At 51.6% G+C, this 14991-nt stretch overlaps 2 protein-coding genes across 8 annotated transcripts; one reads left to right on the top strand and one right to left on the bottom strand.

Moving 5' to 3' along the window:
* The first annotated feature begins 140 nt into the window (after nucleotides 1-140).
* On the top strand, nucleotides 141-12868 carry CCDC51 (coiled-coil domain containing 51). Of its 7 annotated transcripts, XM_060022392.1 has the most exons (5): nucleotides 5473-5556; nucleotides 5904-5961; nucleotides 9860-10179; nucleotides 11205-11369; nucleotides 11911-12666. In XM_060022392.1, exons 3-5 carry the CDS (start codon nucleotides 9868-9870, stop codon nucleotides 12664-12666), a joined length of 1233 nt encoding a protein of 410 aa, XP_059878375.1. In that variant the 5' UTR covers nucleotides 5473-5556; nucleotides 5904-5961; nucleotides 9860-9867. The 7 variants fall into 7 exon arrangements, with proteins under 7 accessions (XP_059878379.1, XP_059878374.1, XP_059878380.1 ...); XM_060022391.1 differs by lacking the exons at nucleotides 5473-5556; nucleotides 5904-5961 and adding an exon at nucleotides 1077-1222 and having other exon boundaries at nucleotides 11911-12868; XM_060022394.1 differs by lacking the exon at nucleotides 5904-5961 and having other exon boundaries at nucleotides 5482-5556.
* On the bottom strand, nucleotides 3082-8690 carry TMA7 (translation machinery associated 7 homolog). Its single transcript, XM_069541053.1, has 5 exons — nucleotides 8665-8690; nucleotides 5323-5559; nucleotides 5178-5259; nucleotides 5008-5095; nucleotides 3082-3280 (listed from the first exon to the last, which is right to left on the bottom strand). Exons 1-5 carry the CDS (start codon nucleotides 8688-8690, stop codon nucleotides 3246-3248), a joined length of 468 nt encoding a protein of 155 aa, XP_069397154.1. The 3' UTR covers nucleotides 3082-3245.
* Nucleotides 12869-14991: the final 2123 nt, after the last annotated feature.

The raw sequence follows: 14991 nt of genomic DNA, 5'->3' as shown, positions 1-14991 counted from the left end.
GCCGCTGGGGCCGCGCCCCCTAGCCAACAGGCCAATCACCTTCCAGTCGGTGGGCGGGGATGAATGACGTAATCAGACCGCGCCGCGGTGCTCAACTGGGTGCCTGCGGAGCTCGGTCGCTCCCAGCCCTTCTGGGCATCACCCCGCCTGGCGCTTTCGTACCGACGGCTGGGACCCCAGTAGGCGGGTGGTTTAAGAGGAGAGAACCGAGTTACCTGGGCTAACTCACCAGCCCCACCGCGCAGGTGGCTCTGCGCCCGCTCTCTGGCATCACTTAGGGTACACAGCTGGGCTTGGAGGAGTTCGCCCTGATTTTCACAAGTGCACATGTGAATCGAGTCAGGGAGCATTCAGGGGTTTGGTCTTTGTGAGCTCGCTGTTCTCCAGCTAGACCCACTTCTCATATACCCCAAGGCTCTCTTGGGGAGGAGTGTGGGAGAGTGGGACTGGGCGGAAGTTATGACTAGAGCTGTTGTGAGCACACATCTTTGAGAACAGTAAATGCTTTGAATGTGTACCTTTGAGGTAGGTCTGGAGAAAGAAAGGTCTGAGAAGGGGTGATCCTGAGAATGGTGTGCCTGTGTTGGAGGGGGTGGGAACTAACTGCTCAGGCTGTTAATATTCATTCATTTCTCTGAGAGCTCTTGAGTGTTTTTGGCCCAAGCGACGGTCATAGTTTAGAAATGAATGAAACTCAGGAAGTTAAGGAAGGCCCCCTGGAAGTAGCACCTGGGCTGTCCTACAGGTTGAGTGGAAGTTACCAACAGTTACCAAGGAGGGCTTCCCCGGTGGCGTAGTGATTAAGAACCCGCCTGCCAATACAGGGGACACGGTTCGAGCCCTGGTCCGGAAAGATCCCACATGCTGCGGAGCAACTAAGCCCGTGTGCCGCAACTACTGAGCCTGAGCTCTATAGAGCCCAGCCTGCACTCTGCAGAGCCCACAAGCCACAACTAATGAGCCCGTATGCCACAACTACTGAAGCTCATGCACCTAGAGCCTGTGCTCCACAACAAGAGAAGCCACCGCAATGAGAAGCCCGTGCACCGCAACGGTGAGTAGCCCCCACTTGCCGCAACGGCAGAAAGCCCGCGCTTAGCAACAGACCCAATGCAACCAAAAATAAATAATTTTAAAAAAAGAAAAGAGTTACCAAGGAGGATGGCACCAAGACTACTCAGACAAGAACACAACACTGAAATGGACGCCACACAAGTGCCAGGTAGGAATTATCGATGGCAGAGAGAGAAGGTAAGGCTTTAGAGAGGAGCAAGGATTCAAGCTGGGCTTGAGTGGCTGACAGGATTTTACCGGGCAGCAGTCATGTGCACAACAGTTAGCAGGAACAGGGTGTTGGAGAGTAACTGGGGCAAGACTTTTCATCCTTGAATGCTCAGTGCCAAACTTGGCCTGTGAGTGTCCTGTGAATGTTTGTGAAGGCAGTAAATGAAAGGGAAGTGGTTGTCAGGGCCTAGAAGGTCTTGAATACTTGGCTTTAGTTTTTTGAGGTAATTGGTAGGTTCCCTCAGACAGCTGCCCAAATGTTGAATGCTTGTCTTAATTGCTCCAAGACTCTGGTCCCGTAAAGGGACAGGATTATACTTCCATGTGTTAATGCTGATTAGGTTCTACCAAATAAAACAGCAGCTTAATCTCAGGGGTGGTGTGCTGGCACTGGCTCTCTGAAGGGTTATTCTCAGTAGCACAGGGATGGGTGCGAGCTGGCAAGGTCCAACAGGGAATCCCTTAAGTCCAAAGATGCTGCTGGCTGTGCAACTTTCCGGGAGAGAAGCAAAGTGGGCTGTTTTTCTTTTTCTACTAATATCAAGTACATTAGAATGATAATACAGGCTTCAATCTATCAAAACCTTTTCCAGTTTTGACTCAGCAAAATCTCAGACTAGTTCTAGAGCCCTTTTTGAAAACACATTCTCAGAGAAAGCTAAGTGTTATTCGCATTATTCCCATAGTTGTATCAGGAATTTACTCTTCCTGGAGTCAAAAGTGGTAGATAACAAATGTCAGGAGAGAAAAAGGCAACAGGGTTAAGAGACACTGGGACTGCCACTACAGTCAGGAAAGAGCTCACTAATGTGACATTTCAGTTCTCTAAAGGAAGGGAGTTTCCAGTTGGTGATAACAGTGAGGCAGGAGCTTGACTGGAATGTAGGCCACTGTGGCTCACGATTGATCAGGAGGATGAATGCTAGACACCAGAGGGTAGGGAGTGGCATCCAGATCCCTTAGTGCCTCACTGGTCATTGTAGGGACTTGTGTTTTTTTTGCACTAAGAAGCCACTGAAGAATTCTCAGCCAGGGAGAGACAAAATGTAACTTTATGGTTTAGAGATCACTCTGGGTCCTGAATAAGGATTAGACTGTACGGAAGCAAGGGTAGCGGCAGGAAGACAAATTTGGATGTGACTACAATAATTTAGGTGAGGGATTTTAGGGTCAGAATGAAGGTCCGGTGGTATAAGAGTAAATATGAAGGGTTCAGATTTGATTTTGCTGATGGGTTGAACGTAGAGTATAAGAAATGGGAACCTAGCAAGGACCGTTCTGAAGCCCTAGTGGAAATGCAGACCTGGGGGCTTCAGAGTAAGCTTAGTTCTTACAGACTTTTAGGAATCTCTCCTTTCTCCAGTCTTTTTGCCCTTCATAACACATATCATATGTATTTGTCCTGCTCCCCTCCAACAATAGAGAAGTTCCTTGGCAAGAGGAATTGTTCACTGGTGCATGCCCGGCTTGCACAAGCAAGACTCCTTACATGAACAGATGAACAACCCCATTAAAACAAATAGTAATGTGGATGTCATAACAGAAAGAACAGATTTTCTTCCCAAAGTACAAATTCTTCCACTAATCTCATGTAATATATTCTGTTGGGTATATAACCACACAGAAAACAACAGCCATTTCAAATGAGTTGGTTTAATTCCAGGTGGTACAGAATTCAGGATAGAACAAGGACTTAAGAACACACTTTGGCAGGATTCTGGGCTGGGTTTATGCGGATCTCACAGCTAAGGTAGAAATGGCTGAGAAGAACTAAAGACAAGATGAACCACTGTATGATTTTTTTTTTTTTTTTTACAAAAGTTTATTCTTAAATGTACAATAGGTTCCAAGACAACACTTCATTCTAGCTATAGGTGGCAACAGATGTTATGGCAGGGAATCCAGATGTTTAAACAGGAATGGAACTAAGGATCATCATTGCCTCAGGCACAAGGAACAGCTTACTTTTTGCCAGATTTCTTAATTCCGCCTGTTGCTGCAAAAGGAAAAAAAAAAAGTCTCATCCAGGGAAAAAGACAGTTCTATGGCTGAAGCCCCAGGGGCCTGATAAGGATCCTAATAAGGTCCAGCTCTTTGTACTGGGCATTGTTTTGGATACAAGCATGCACAGGGCTTTCCCAGTATTATCTATTCTGGGCAAAAGTAGAATGAGAATAAGGCAGGGCACGGGTAATGGCTGTGCACTGGTCTGGATCCCAAGTGTGTTGTGTATTTCAGACTGGCTCACTTAATCCTCATCCCCTATCAACCCATTTTACAAATAACAAAGTCTCAGTGTTAGGTGTTGTTCAAAGTTATAAACTGGTATGTGACAAAGCCAGGATTCCAAGCTGGGTAGCCTGACTTCCAAGTCCATACTCTTAAGTGTCATATCACACATCACCTTCTGTATTACGATCCTGGGATCTGATTTACTCACTACCTTTATTTTACCCAATTTACAAATGACTGTATTTGGCACAGGGTAGGTAATTTAACAAACAATTATAGAATTAAGTATGCCTAATATAGAAATGGAAGTCCTAAAGGGCTGTGACAAAATAAACCTTAAAAAAAAAGTAGATGATGCTCAATAGAAACAAGTAGTACAGGATTTCACTAAGGGTTGGGCTTCTCCCCATACATAATCACAGATTAAGGGAAGGTGCAAGATACCTCACATCATTCCAAAAAGGAATCTCAATATCTACAATCTCAGCGCTGTGTGGGTACACAAAAATGACTCAAACCCACTAGCATAGAGGTCTTGGGAAACGCTGAATGACACTCCCACCATCCCAGCCTTCGTTGTCCCTAGGGTGGCTCAGTGATCCAATAGGGTATAGATAACTGTTGAGAAAATAATCCTATTTTGATGAATGTAAACAGGATTTAAGAAGCACAAAGTACAATGACTGACGGGTTTTAAAAAAATCTTTTGATATGTAATCAATTCCTCTTACACAAAGACAAAAAAGAGGCAGAATGGTAGAGAATTAAGTTAAAAAACATATAGCACATGGGCTTCCCTGGTGGCGCAGTGGTTGAGAGTCCGCCTGCTGATGCAGGGGATACGGGTTCGTGCCCCGGTCCGGGAAGATTCCCACATGCCGCGGAGCGGCTGGGCCTGTGAGCCATGGCCGCTGAGCCTGCGCGTCCAGAGCCTGTGCTCCGCAGCGGGAGAGGCCACAACAGTGAGAGGCCCCCGTAACGCAAAAAAAAAAAAAAAAAAAAAAAAAAAAAAAAAAAAACATATAGCACAATAGTATGCCAACAGACTTGGACTTTATCCATTAGACTAGGCGCATCCAGCAGTGAAAAGGCTCAGGATGCAAAAGTATTTTGCTAGAGTTTTAACAATACGATTAGTAAATTAAGAAATGTTACAAGCAACAAAGAAGCAGTGAAATACGAATTTGGAGCAAGAAACTGTAGAGGATATCTGGAAACTCAACTGTACTAACTTGTGTCTGAGATATATAAATTTCTGTATTTCCATTTCTGCCACTTCCCTAAGCAAGAGAAGCCCATACTGGGTCTGACTCCCGCCCCCTCTCCCGCTGCTGCGAAACCAAGCCTGGCTAGGGCCGTCCACTACAGCGGACACCAGCAAAAGGGACCTCGCAACTCACCAACGAGGCAGGACACGGACATGCTCGGGCCCGTAACCAGACTGATGCTCAGGCGTTTGTCCGGCTTGAGCTCTACCCAGCCCTCACTTACCCAGGGGGCCTTTCCCCGCGGCCTTCGCTTTTAGCTCCTCGAGTTTCTTTTGCTCCTCCTTCTGTTTCTGCTTGAATGCCTTATCTTCCTACGGAGAGGGAGAGCGGATTCACTCCCGGCGGATTTCTCAGACCCTCCGCGCCCGCCCACGCCTCTGCGCCAGCCCTCACCTCGTCCATCTCCTTGGCTTGCTTCTTGGGCTGCTTCAGGGGCTTCTTCTTGCCACCTGCGTGCGACACGAGCACGCTCAGCCTGGCCCCCGCCAGGTCCCGTCCCTCTCCGCCCCGCCCCACCCCATCGTCCCCGCTCACTTACCTCCGCGACCCGACATGGCGCCTGCCGCCCCTTCCCCAGACCCTCCACCGGATGCGGGGCTCTCCGTCCCACCCCCTGAGCCTATACCTCCATGCGGGCCCGCAGATTGGCTCCTGGTTCGGAAGTTGCGCTCCCGCTGCCGGAAGCGGTCCGGAGGCGGGCACTAAAGGGTCAGAGATCAACTGAGTGACTGGCGCACGTTTGGGTTTGCGGCTCCGGCGCAAAACCCACCAGGTACTGGGGAGGTGGGGTGTCTTGCCCGGGGAGGATCCAGAAGCCGCGAGTGGTTTTTAACCGCAAGCGCTAAGCCTGGGACTGTGCACGGGGAGAGGACTGTAAGTAGAGGGAAGGGCTTGTGCAAAGGCCTTGAATTTCGGCGCATTCCTTACAGTGTGGCTGGTGGGAGATGCGAGGGAGGCAGCAGAAATGGGCGGGGGCTAGACCACCTGTTTCTAGAGCTTTGGAGGCCACCGGAAGGAGTTGGGGTTTTATAATATAGCCCGGGATGCGATATTTTTGCAAATTCTGTTAATTCATCCAGTACATTTTTGTTGAGTGTGTGCTATATGTGTGTACTTTAGGCACTGAGGATGCAGCAGTGAACAAAACAGTGCCTGCCCTGGCAGAGCTGCCGTTCTGGTGGGTGAGACTATAAGTAAATAAGTGAAATGCATACCACGGGTCATGTGATATGTGCCTGGGGAAAAATAAAGCAAAGTGGTTAAGGTGTCCTGGGGTGGGAGTGGACAGCTATGACATTTGAGCAGGACTTGAAAAAGAGAAGGGAGCAAGCAGTACAGATAGGAAACAGGTGGTATGAAGCCCCTGAGGTGGGAATAGCCTAGCATGTTCCAGCAACATAAAGAAGCTGGGAGTTATATGAAGTGAAAGATATGTTAGCTAACCTTGTTATGGTAAACATTTAGCAGTATATACATTTGTGAAGTCATCACATTGTACACCTTAAACTTTTACAATGTTGTGTGTCAATTTTATGTCAAAAAAAAAGACCGGGGGAAAAGGTCCATGTGACTGGAGCAGAGTGAGGAAAAGGAGACTGGTGAGAGGAGAGAAGAATGAGAGCCAGGAGGTGGATGCCCTGTAGGTCATGGAAAGGATTTTTGCTTTTACCTTGAGAGAAATGGGGAACGGTTGCAGGCTTTGAGCAGAGAGAGACATGGTCTGACCATGTTTTGAAAGCACCACTGCCTGCTCTGTTGACAGTAGGGGCTAGAGTAGAAGCAGGGAGACTTGTCAGAGGCTCTTAGGATAATCCAGACAAAAGATGTCAGCCGTTGGGACCAGGTGATAACAGTGACAGAGGCAAGAGGAAGAGGGATTCTGGATTTAGTTTCAGAGGTGGAGGTGGCATTTGTTAACGGACTGGATGTGAGGAGCGAGAGAAAGCAGAGTTAGGGATGATATGAGAGTTTGGGCCTGATTGGTTTCCATCAACCAAGATGGAGAAGGCTGTGGGAAAGGCAAGTTTGGGAGAGGAGGATAAGATCCCCATCAGCCTTCCAAGCAGAGACATGGAGTGAGCAGTTCGATAAATGAGCCTGGAATTCAGAGGAGAGGTGTGGGCTGGAGAGGTCCGATTATAGTTTGTTTGGGTTTTATTTATTTATTTATTTTTGGCCACGCCACGTGGCTTGCAGGATCTTAGTTCCCTTACCAGGGATTGAACCCGGCCCTGGCAGTGAAAGCACCAAGTCTTAACCACTGGACTGCCAGAGAATTCTGTCTGTTTGTTTTTTAGTAATAGCTTTATTGAGATATGATTTACATACCACACAATTCATCTACTTAATGTGTACCATTCAGTGGTTTTAGTATATTTACAGTGTTGTGCAGCTATCCCTACAATCAAGTTTAGAACTTTTTTGTAGATGATTTTTCAAGCCACAGGAGGTTTGCGAAAAGGGCAGTTGGTAGGAGATAGTCATCTGGATGGAGTAGGAGAATGGATGTGGAGGGGCAGCGTCCTGAACTTGGCCCAGGGCTCATTTTGGCCTCTGTCCACCTGTCCAGCCTCTCCACCCACTCTCCTCTCTGCTGCACAGGTCATCCTTCAGATTTTAGACAACTTCAAGCACTGTTCCACTTTGTCTCTGTGCCAGGAACATCTTCCCTTTGCTGGTTGATGGGCCTGTGAGACATCTAAGTGGGGAGGAGCCAGGAGACAGGCTGGGTGGGAGGCTGAGAGGAGGGACTAGAGTGGGGGAACAACTTGGGATTCGTTGGTGTGTCCCGTCACGAAGCCAAGTCCCTGCTGTCTCCAAGCTTATGTTCTAGTGAGGGGCGAGGCAGTACATGAAGAAGGCAATATGTGTGTCTGGTGGAGAAAAAGAAAGCAGGTAAGGTGGCCAAGGAGGGAGTGGTCAGGAAAGGCCTTATCAAGAGGTGATGTATGAACAAAGACGTAAGTGTGAGGTGACTGGACTTGTGGAGGAAGAGCGGTCCAGGCAGAGGACATGGCAGGGCACAGACCCCGTGGCAGGATTGTGCTTAGCGTGGTGAGGAAGCTGGAGTGGAGTACGTACAGGGATGGAGAGAAGGAAGGGGATGAGGGCTGAGAGGACCGGGGCTTGTTGGCCAATGGCAGGACTGGTGTGCATGCCAGGTGATAGGGGAGCTGTCAGGGGGTTTTGCACCGAGGGATGTGATCTGACTTGGGAGGTAACAGAGCCTCTGTTTGCCATGTGAAGAACGGCTCTGAGGGGCAGGGGAGGAAGCCATGACTGTGTAGGAGGCTTTAGCTGTCTTCTGTGCCAGGGATGAGTGACCTTCCTAGGGTCCAAGATTGGGCTGCTGATAGAGGAGGAGGCTGAGGGGAGTGGTGATTTCAAAATGAGAGGGTGTTGAAAGCTGCAGAGGTATTGGAGAAGAAATCTGAGTAGCACCTGCTGGATCTGACAAGGTGGGAGTTTTGCAGGGCTTCAGGAGAGCAACCTTGGTGGTCGAGTGGGATCAAGAGAGAAGAGGGCTGAAGAAGTAGTGATAGACAAGGGGGACACCTTTCTGCTGAGCGTTGCTGAGGAGGGTGGGTGCTCTGCTTTGATGAGGGGTACACCTGCAGGATTGTTGTGAGGCCACAGCTTGTGTGCAGTGGTCACTGGCCTTGAGGCCTAGGAGGCTGGCCCGACTGCTGGGCCATGGGTAGCATGTGCTCCCTTGGGCCTTAGGCAAGGGGCACAGGGGTTTGGGTGCAGCACCAGCTTGGAACCACTGTCACAGAGATGTCCCCTTCTGTGGCGCTCAGCTCAGGCTTTTGCCAGGAGGCATGTCCCTACCCAAGCAACTTTGTTTTCAAGAGGGTCAGAGCTTCTCCAAGCATGGCACCATGGGGAGGAGGCTGGGATGCTCATCGCCTTACATCAGGGAGGTCCTTTCTTTGTAACTGGAGCTCTTCTAGTCAGTCTTCCTGTCCCCCGCTCCCTTTGCTTACCTCTCTCTCTGGCCTGGTCTTTTGGTTACCAGGTGTCACTCTGACAGCCAGAGTCAGTACTTGGGGGCAGGGGTGGTTTGGCCAGACCAGAGTGCTCTGGCCCAGGTTTGCCCCGGGAGCATGGGTCACCTGGCCCTCTCTTTGGGGTCCTCGGAATTCACTGCTGCTCCTGGGCTCAGGCAAGGCCTGACTGGATGATGGGAGACTCCCTGTGCTGTTCAGGTAACAGAGAAGTAGGATTGTTGGGGCCCAAACATCAAAGCAAGGTTGAAAAGGGAAAGATGAAAGAAACTTAACCTGTTGGGCAGTTACTGAGGTTGGAAAGAAGGAAGAAAGCTTATGGAAAGTGAGAAATGTGAGTCTGGGAGTTGGTCACCCGGAATGTCTGGGCTTGAAGGGCAGAAGGAAAGTTGGTGTAAACCTAAAAAAGCTGTCCTCTATGAAGAAATCTGGGTTGTTTTGTTTTGCTTTGTTTTCCCCTGGAATTGTCTTTTCAGAGGAGAGCTGAGGAGAGAGTTTTCTGCCTTGGGACATGAACGACCTGTGTCCCAGAACAGAAGCGAAACTGCTTCGCCAGAGTTGAGGCAGCCCTCAGGGAGTCTGGGAAGCTGGTTTTGATAGTCATTTATAGAAATCTTTCCTCCAAATCCCCTCAGTCAGTTCCACAGTTTCCCTAGGAGTCTTTGGGAATCTTTGTGGGGCTCTGTTAGCATGGACACAACACAGGTTTAAGAATTTTCTTTGAGATTATCAGAAAACTGGACACCAGGATTCTCATGCAGATCACAACAGAGACCTGGGGTTGTGGGAAGCTGGGTGGAATGGGAGGATCTGGGTTCATGTGGCGTCACGGAGAGAGATGGAAGGCCTGAGCTCCTAAATATGCTCTTCCCTGACATGCTCCATTGTCTGGGGGCACCTGGTGAAGCCTGACCCTGGTGGCTGCCACCTCTGGGCCCAACAGAGTGGTGCGCAGTTTGGACTTTCTAATGGAAACTGTTCAGTTCAGAACTGTCCCTAGGACTTGAGATCTGACTTAAGCCCAGCCTTTCTCGGCTGTGAGCTGATCTCTCTGGCATCCCCCCACAGATCTCCCGATGACAGGGTGCAGCCCTGTGCTGGCCATGCGGCACGTCGTGGGTGTGTCTCCCGTACTGGTGCGGAGAGGCCTCCTTGGAAGGGACCTCTTTATGACCAGGACTCTCTGCAGCCCAGGCCCCAGCCAGCCCAGAGAGAAAAGACCTGAGGAGGTGGCCCTCGGGCTGTACCACCGCCTCACAGCGCTGGGAGGAGCCCTGGGGCACAGCATTCAGCAACGGGCGTCCTCCATGGCCAAGACTTGGTGGGACAGATATGAAGAGTTTGTTGGACTCAGTGAGGTTCGAGAGGCCCAGGGAAACGTGACTGAGGTGAGGAGGGGAGCTGGGGTGGTTGGCCCTGCCCTCTGACTTGGGCAATGTGGCCTGGAGGCTCCTGACAAGTAAATTACCAGCCACAGATGCTGGGAGGCCACGTCCAGATTTGCCTTTTCTTGAACACATACCACTAGGAGAGGGATCTGACTCGTTTCTCACACGACAGCCTGGCTTTGATACTACCGGGGTGAAGGGCCCTCCTCTCCCCCATGTAAACAAGTTGTTGTGTATGCTATGTACCAGTGAGTCCCGGGCCATTAACATCCTTTCTGTGAGGACAGCAAGCACTTCCTTCATTGACTGCTTGGGGGTTGGTGGTGAGAGTTACCTGGCGGGTTGCTGCATTACAGTGTCCTCAAAGCCCCATGTGTGATTAAAGCATCCCTCGTGAAAGTAGAGGCCCTGGGAAACATCAGACTGTGGTTGTCAAGTCCTTTGTGGCAGTGGAAATGCGTTCCGCCATCTCTGTTCCCACTCCCACCTAGGCGCAGACCAGTGTAGTGGGGTGGGAAGAACCTGGGGTTTAGCCGGAGGTTTTGAGGCACAGTGCTGTCTCTCCCCTTGGAGGCCATCACTTTGGCTGAGCCGGGGTTTCTCTGTCTCTTGAATGGAGGCCAGGGCAATGCCTGTCATGGCGTTTGGCGTTGTTGGGAGGTTGTAGCTAAGGTAACACACATGAAGCCGATTAAGAACATAAGGGCCTTGCTCTGGTTTGTCAGACTAGAGTCAGCTGGGTTTGGTGGACACAGATTGTATGCATCTTTAGCTGTTTTCAGGTTTCTCAGGGGCATGTTATTTCCACTTGAACGGACAAATCCGGTGATTCTGATGGGCAGGGCCCGGGGCTACACTTTGAGGACCACTGGGTGAGCCAGGATTATGTGTCTGAGGGACTCTCTTTTCACCCTTTGTACTGACACCCCACTAACCTCTTCTCCGCCCAGTCTTGTTGGGAATGGAGCCGAGGCTGTGTGGGCATGGAGAGAAGGGGCAAATGGCCTCTGTTGTTCTCTCTGCAGGCAGAGAAAGTGTTCATGGTGGCTCGAGGGCTTGTCCGGGAGGCTCGGGAGGACTTGGAAGGTCAGCAGGCCAAGCTGAAGGAGGTGAGGGACCGCTTGGACCGCATCTCCAGAGACGATAACCAGTACCTGGAACTGGCTACTCTGGAGCACAGGATGTTGCAGGTAGGCCCCTTCCTCATCTGGAGAGGGACCCTAGCCTGGCAGGTCATGGAGGGGCGAGGTGGGAGCCCTGACTAGTTAGGGGGTCAGACACCTGGTGAGGAGGTAAACCAGAAGCCCCTGTGGAGGGACTGGGCCCCAGGCTTCCAGAGCTTCTCCACGCACTTCCTCCTGGAATACTGGGATCAGTGGTCCAGGACAGTATAATCTGGACCCCAGATTACTGAGGAGGGAGCACCATGCAGGGGTCTGGCCCAGAGAGCGCCGGACACTTTCCTTCTGTTAGACACATTCTGTAGACACCACTGCATGTCCGGCCAGACCCAAGACTGCTTGGGGAGGATAGTGCCACTCACCTTGACCACCCCCAGTTCCTTTGCTCCTCCCTCCTGACCAGGCTTATGCTACCTTTACTCATTCAACGTGTTTATGGAACATGTAATCTGTGCCAGACGTGAAGCTGAGCCCCGGGGACATGGTAGTGGGACATCTGCTGGTGGCTGCTGGGCCAGGTTGCTGCTATATGACAGCTTTGCTTCTGCAGGAGGAGAAGAGGCTTCGTATGACCTATCTGCGTGCCGAAGACTCCGAGCGAGAGAAGTTCTCCCTCTTCTCTGCAGCTGTGCGGGAAAGTCATGAGAAGGAGCGCACTCGGGCTGAGAGGACCAAGAACTGGTCCCTCATTGGGTCAGTCCTGGGGGCCTTGATTGGTGTGGCTGGCTCCACCTACGTGAACCGTGTGCGGCTACAGGAGCTGAAGGTCTTGCTTCTGGAGGCTCAGAAGGGGCCTGTGAGCCTCCAGGAAGCCATCCGAGAACAGGCGTCCAGCTACTCCCTCCAGCAGAGGGACCTCCATGACCTCGTGGCAGACCTGAGGGGCCTGGTGCAAGCTGGGCCTGGGCAGAGCTCTTTGTCCCAGGCAGGTACTTCCCCCACCCGAGACAGAGACACAGAGGTCCTTTCAGCTGCCTTGAGAGAGCAGCTCAGCCATTCCAGGCAGGTCCATTCATGTCTAGAGGGTTTACGAGAGCAGCTTGATGGCCTGGAAGAGACTTTGGGCCAAGTGGCTGGGGTGCTTCAGCTTGCAAAGGCTGCAGCGCACCCAGGCCTGGTGGAGCCGGCAGATGGGGCCCTGTCTGGGTCCTTGCTGGAACAGGGGAGCATGATCTTGGGGCTGTCAGACATGGAGCAGAGGCTAGAAGCCCAGGTCAACAGGAACACCATCTATGGCACACTGGTCACCTGCGTGACATTTGTGGCCATCCTGCCTGTGCTGTATATGCTGTTCAGGGCCAGCTAGCCCCTGGACCCACCTCCAGAGGGAGGAGGTATGGATGTGGATTTAGTTAGAGAATGAAGCAATGAAGTGAGCCTTCAGGGGTGCACTCAACCTCAGCCTGAGTCTGTGTGGCTCACCAGCAGACATACTTTGCTTTTCAGGCAACACTCATTTACATTAACTATCGAAAATTTGTGATAACGTCCAATTAAAGTGTCTTTAAGTTTGTCTTATTTAAAGTAATTTGTTAGACTGGGTTTTGCCCATTGAAAATTGAGATTTGGGACTCGAGGGTTGGGCCTGGAAGTAGGGTAATCGCCCCCTTTTAGTTCCTCTCTCATCTCTTGGTCTTGCCCCCAGTTCAGGATCATTTTGGATGTACTTACCGCTTGAGGCCTGGATTTTCATTTTGGATTTCCTGGCCTGTCCTCCACTTGCCCAGCCCTCCTGTGTCACGTGGCCCATGATTTCCAGTGAGTAAAACCTAGCCTGCTTCCCACCCATTGGTGACCATGGTTACTGCCCCTCTTCGGGATCACTTTCTCTGCCATGTTGGGGAGAACTTCCTGTTTCTAACACTGGAGGAATGATCAGAGGAGAGCAGGGAAGAGAGACTGGGGGAATGGTTGGTAAATATTGCTGGGGACATAATTACAGGGATTGGTGGCCAGTCTGGTTCCCTGGTGCAGAGAATGCTTTGGGCAGCACCACTTGGGCTGGTGTCGTCCCACACACAGCCTAGGGCTGACCTCTACAGCCTTGGGCAGAGTTCAGCCCACCAGCAGTGTGAATGGTGAGGCAGTGATGGGGAGGGACCTCCCAGAGGTGGGAGGTGCAGTTGGGGGGGCATGGAGGCAGAGTGCCCTGAGAACCCTTTACCTCTTCCTTTTCAGTGGAGAACAGCAACCTTTGACCTCCTGGGATAAATGGCCATGGGTGGCCTTGTGTGTCCTTGACTAAACAGGAGCAGTGGGGAGGCACTCGGCTTGCACTGTGGGTCTGGAGAACCCACCCTCTCAGGGTGCACTGAGGTTGTGTGCAGGGTCTGCAGGTAGGGGCTTCTGTGGGCTGGGCAGAGCTGACTCACAGCAGAGGCCTGTGGAGCCAGAAGTGCTTCCATGAGATGCCCTCCCTCTTGGGAGCCTGTGCTCAGGCCTGGGCAGTGGGCATGGCCCAAGTGGCCCCATGGGTGATGTGAACCTCTGAGCCCCTGGTCCCTTGATCATTTGGTCACTCTGTCCACAGCATTGTTTTCTTTTTGTAATGGATTCCCCAGGAGGGCGTGGGATGAAATGACCTCTGCACTTGGGATGTTCACCCTCCTGATGGGTAGGAGGTGACTTGTCTGTGTATAGGTGAGGGGTGTTGTGGGGTTTGGAAGTCCTAGGTCCCCCTCTGGGGTGACGTAGGTCCTAAAGGGTGTGCACTTGAGTGAATGGGTCTGGGGAGGGGAGGATTCCAGGCACATGGAGGGGGCCCCCCACAAGCTGCACAGCCAGGAGAGGCAAGGTGGGTGAGGGCCTTGAAGCACAGCAGCTTGGCTGAGGTGGTGATGGGTGTTGGGGAGTTGTGGAGCATAAAGTTAGGGAATGAAGTGGAGGACCCAGAGGGCCACTCTGATGTCCAGAGGCCAGGGACGAGGGAACCAGGGAAGGGGTGCCATCCTGGTGGGGACAAGGTGCTGAGTCATGGACCCAGGTGTTGGAAGAGAAGGTGGAGGGAAGGGAGCGAGCCGAGGAGTTGGGGAGGGAGAATTTGGAAGGCAGAGTCGGGTATATGAGAATGATGACTCTTGATGGGTGGCAGGTGGGAAGAGGGTGCCTGTGATTTAGCTCTTCTGACAGCAGCCAGTATGGATGACCAGAACCTTCTGATTGAGGCTCCCCCAAGCCTGTGGAGGCTCTGGGGGCTTCCAGAGTGATCTCTGTGTGACAAATTTTGCCTCCCAAGAGGCTGTCCCAATGGCCATGAGCCAAAGCTCTCCAGAAGTCCTAATAGGATGGACTAGGTCCTGGCTCCTGAGTTTTTGCAGTGGGCAGGGCAAGGTATGGAGGGCCCAGCAGAGGGCACACCTGGGCCTCAGGAGAGAACCCAAGTGTACCTCCTTTGGAAGGCCCAAGTATTTGCAGGTGAGGGAGTCCAGACTTGCCCAAGGCTTCTTAGCTTGGGGCGGGCCCAGGTACAGGTCTGGAAGGAAATGTGCCCTTGCTTGTGCACTTTTGCAGCGGTGTGCCCTCCTTTAACAGCCGGGCTAGGTGTGGTATCACCTCCACTTGGCGGTCAGCAAATAGGCGTGTGTGTTTGGGGGGCAGGGGTCAGGTTACTTGGCTTAGTGATGGCGCAAGC

Source organism: Delphinus delphis, chromosome 10 (assembly GCF_949987515.2).
Source record: "Delphinus delphis chromosome 10, mDelDel1.2, whole genome shotgun sequence".
NCBI lineage: Eukaryota > Metazoa > Chordata > Mammalia > Artiodactyla > Delphinidae > Delphinus > Delphinus delphis.
The sequence above is the reverse complement of the archived record's forward strand: the minus strand, read 5'-3'. Positions and strand labels throughout refer to the sequence as shown.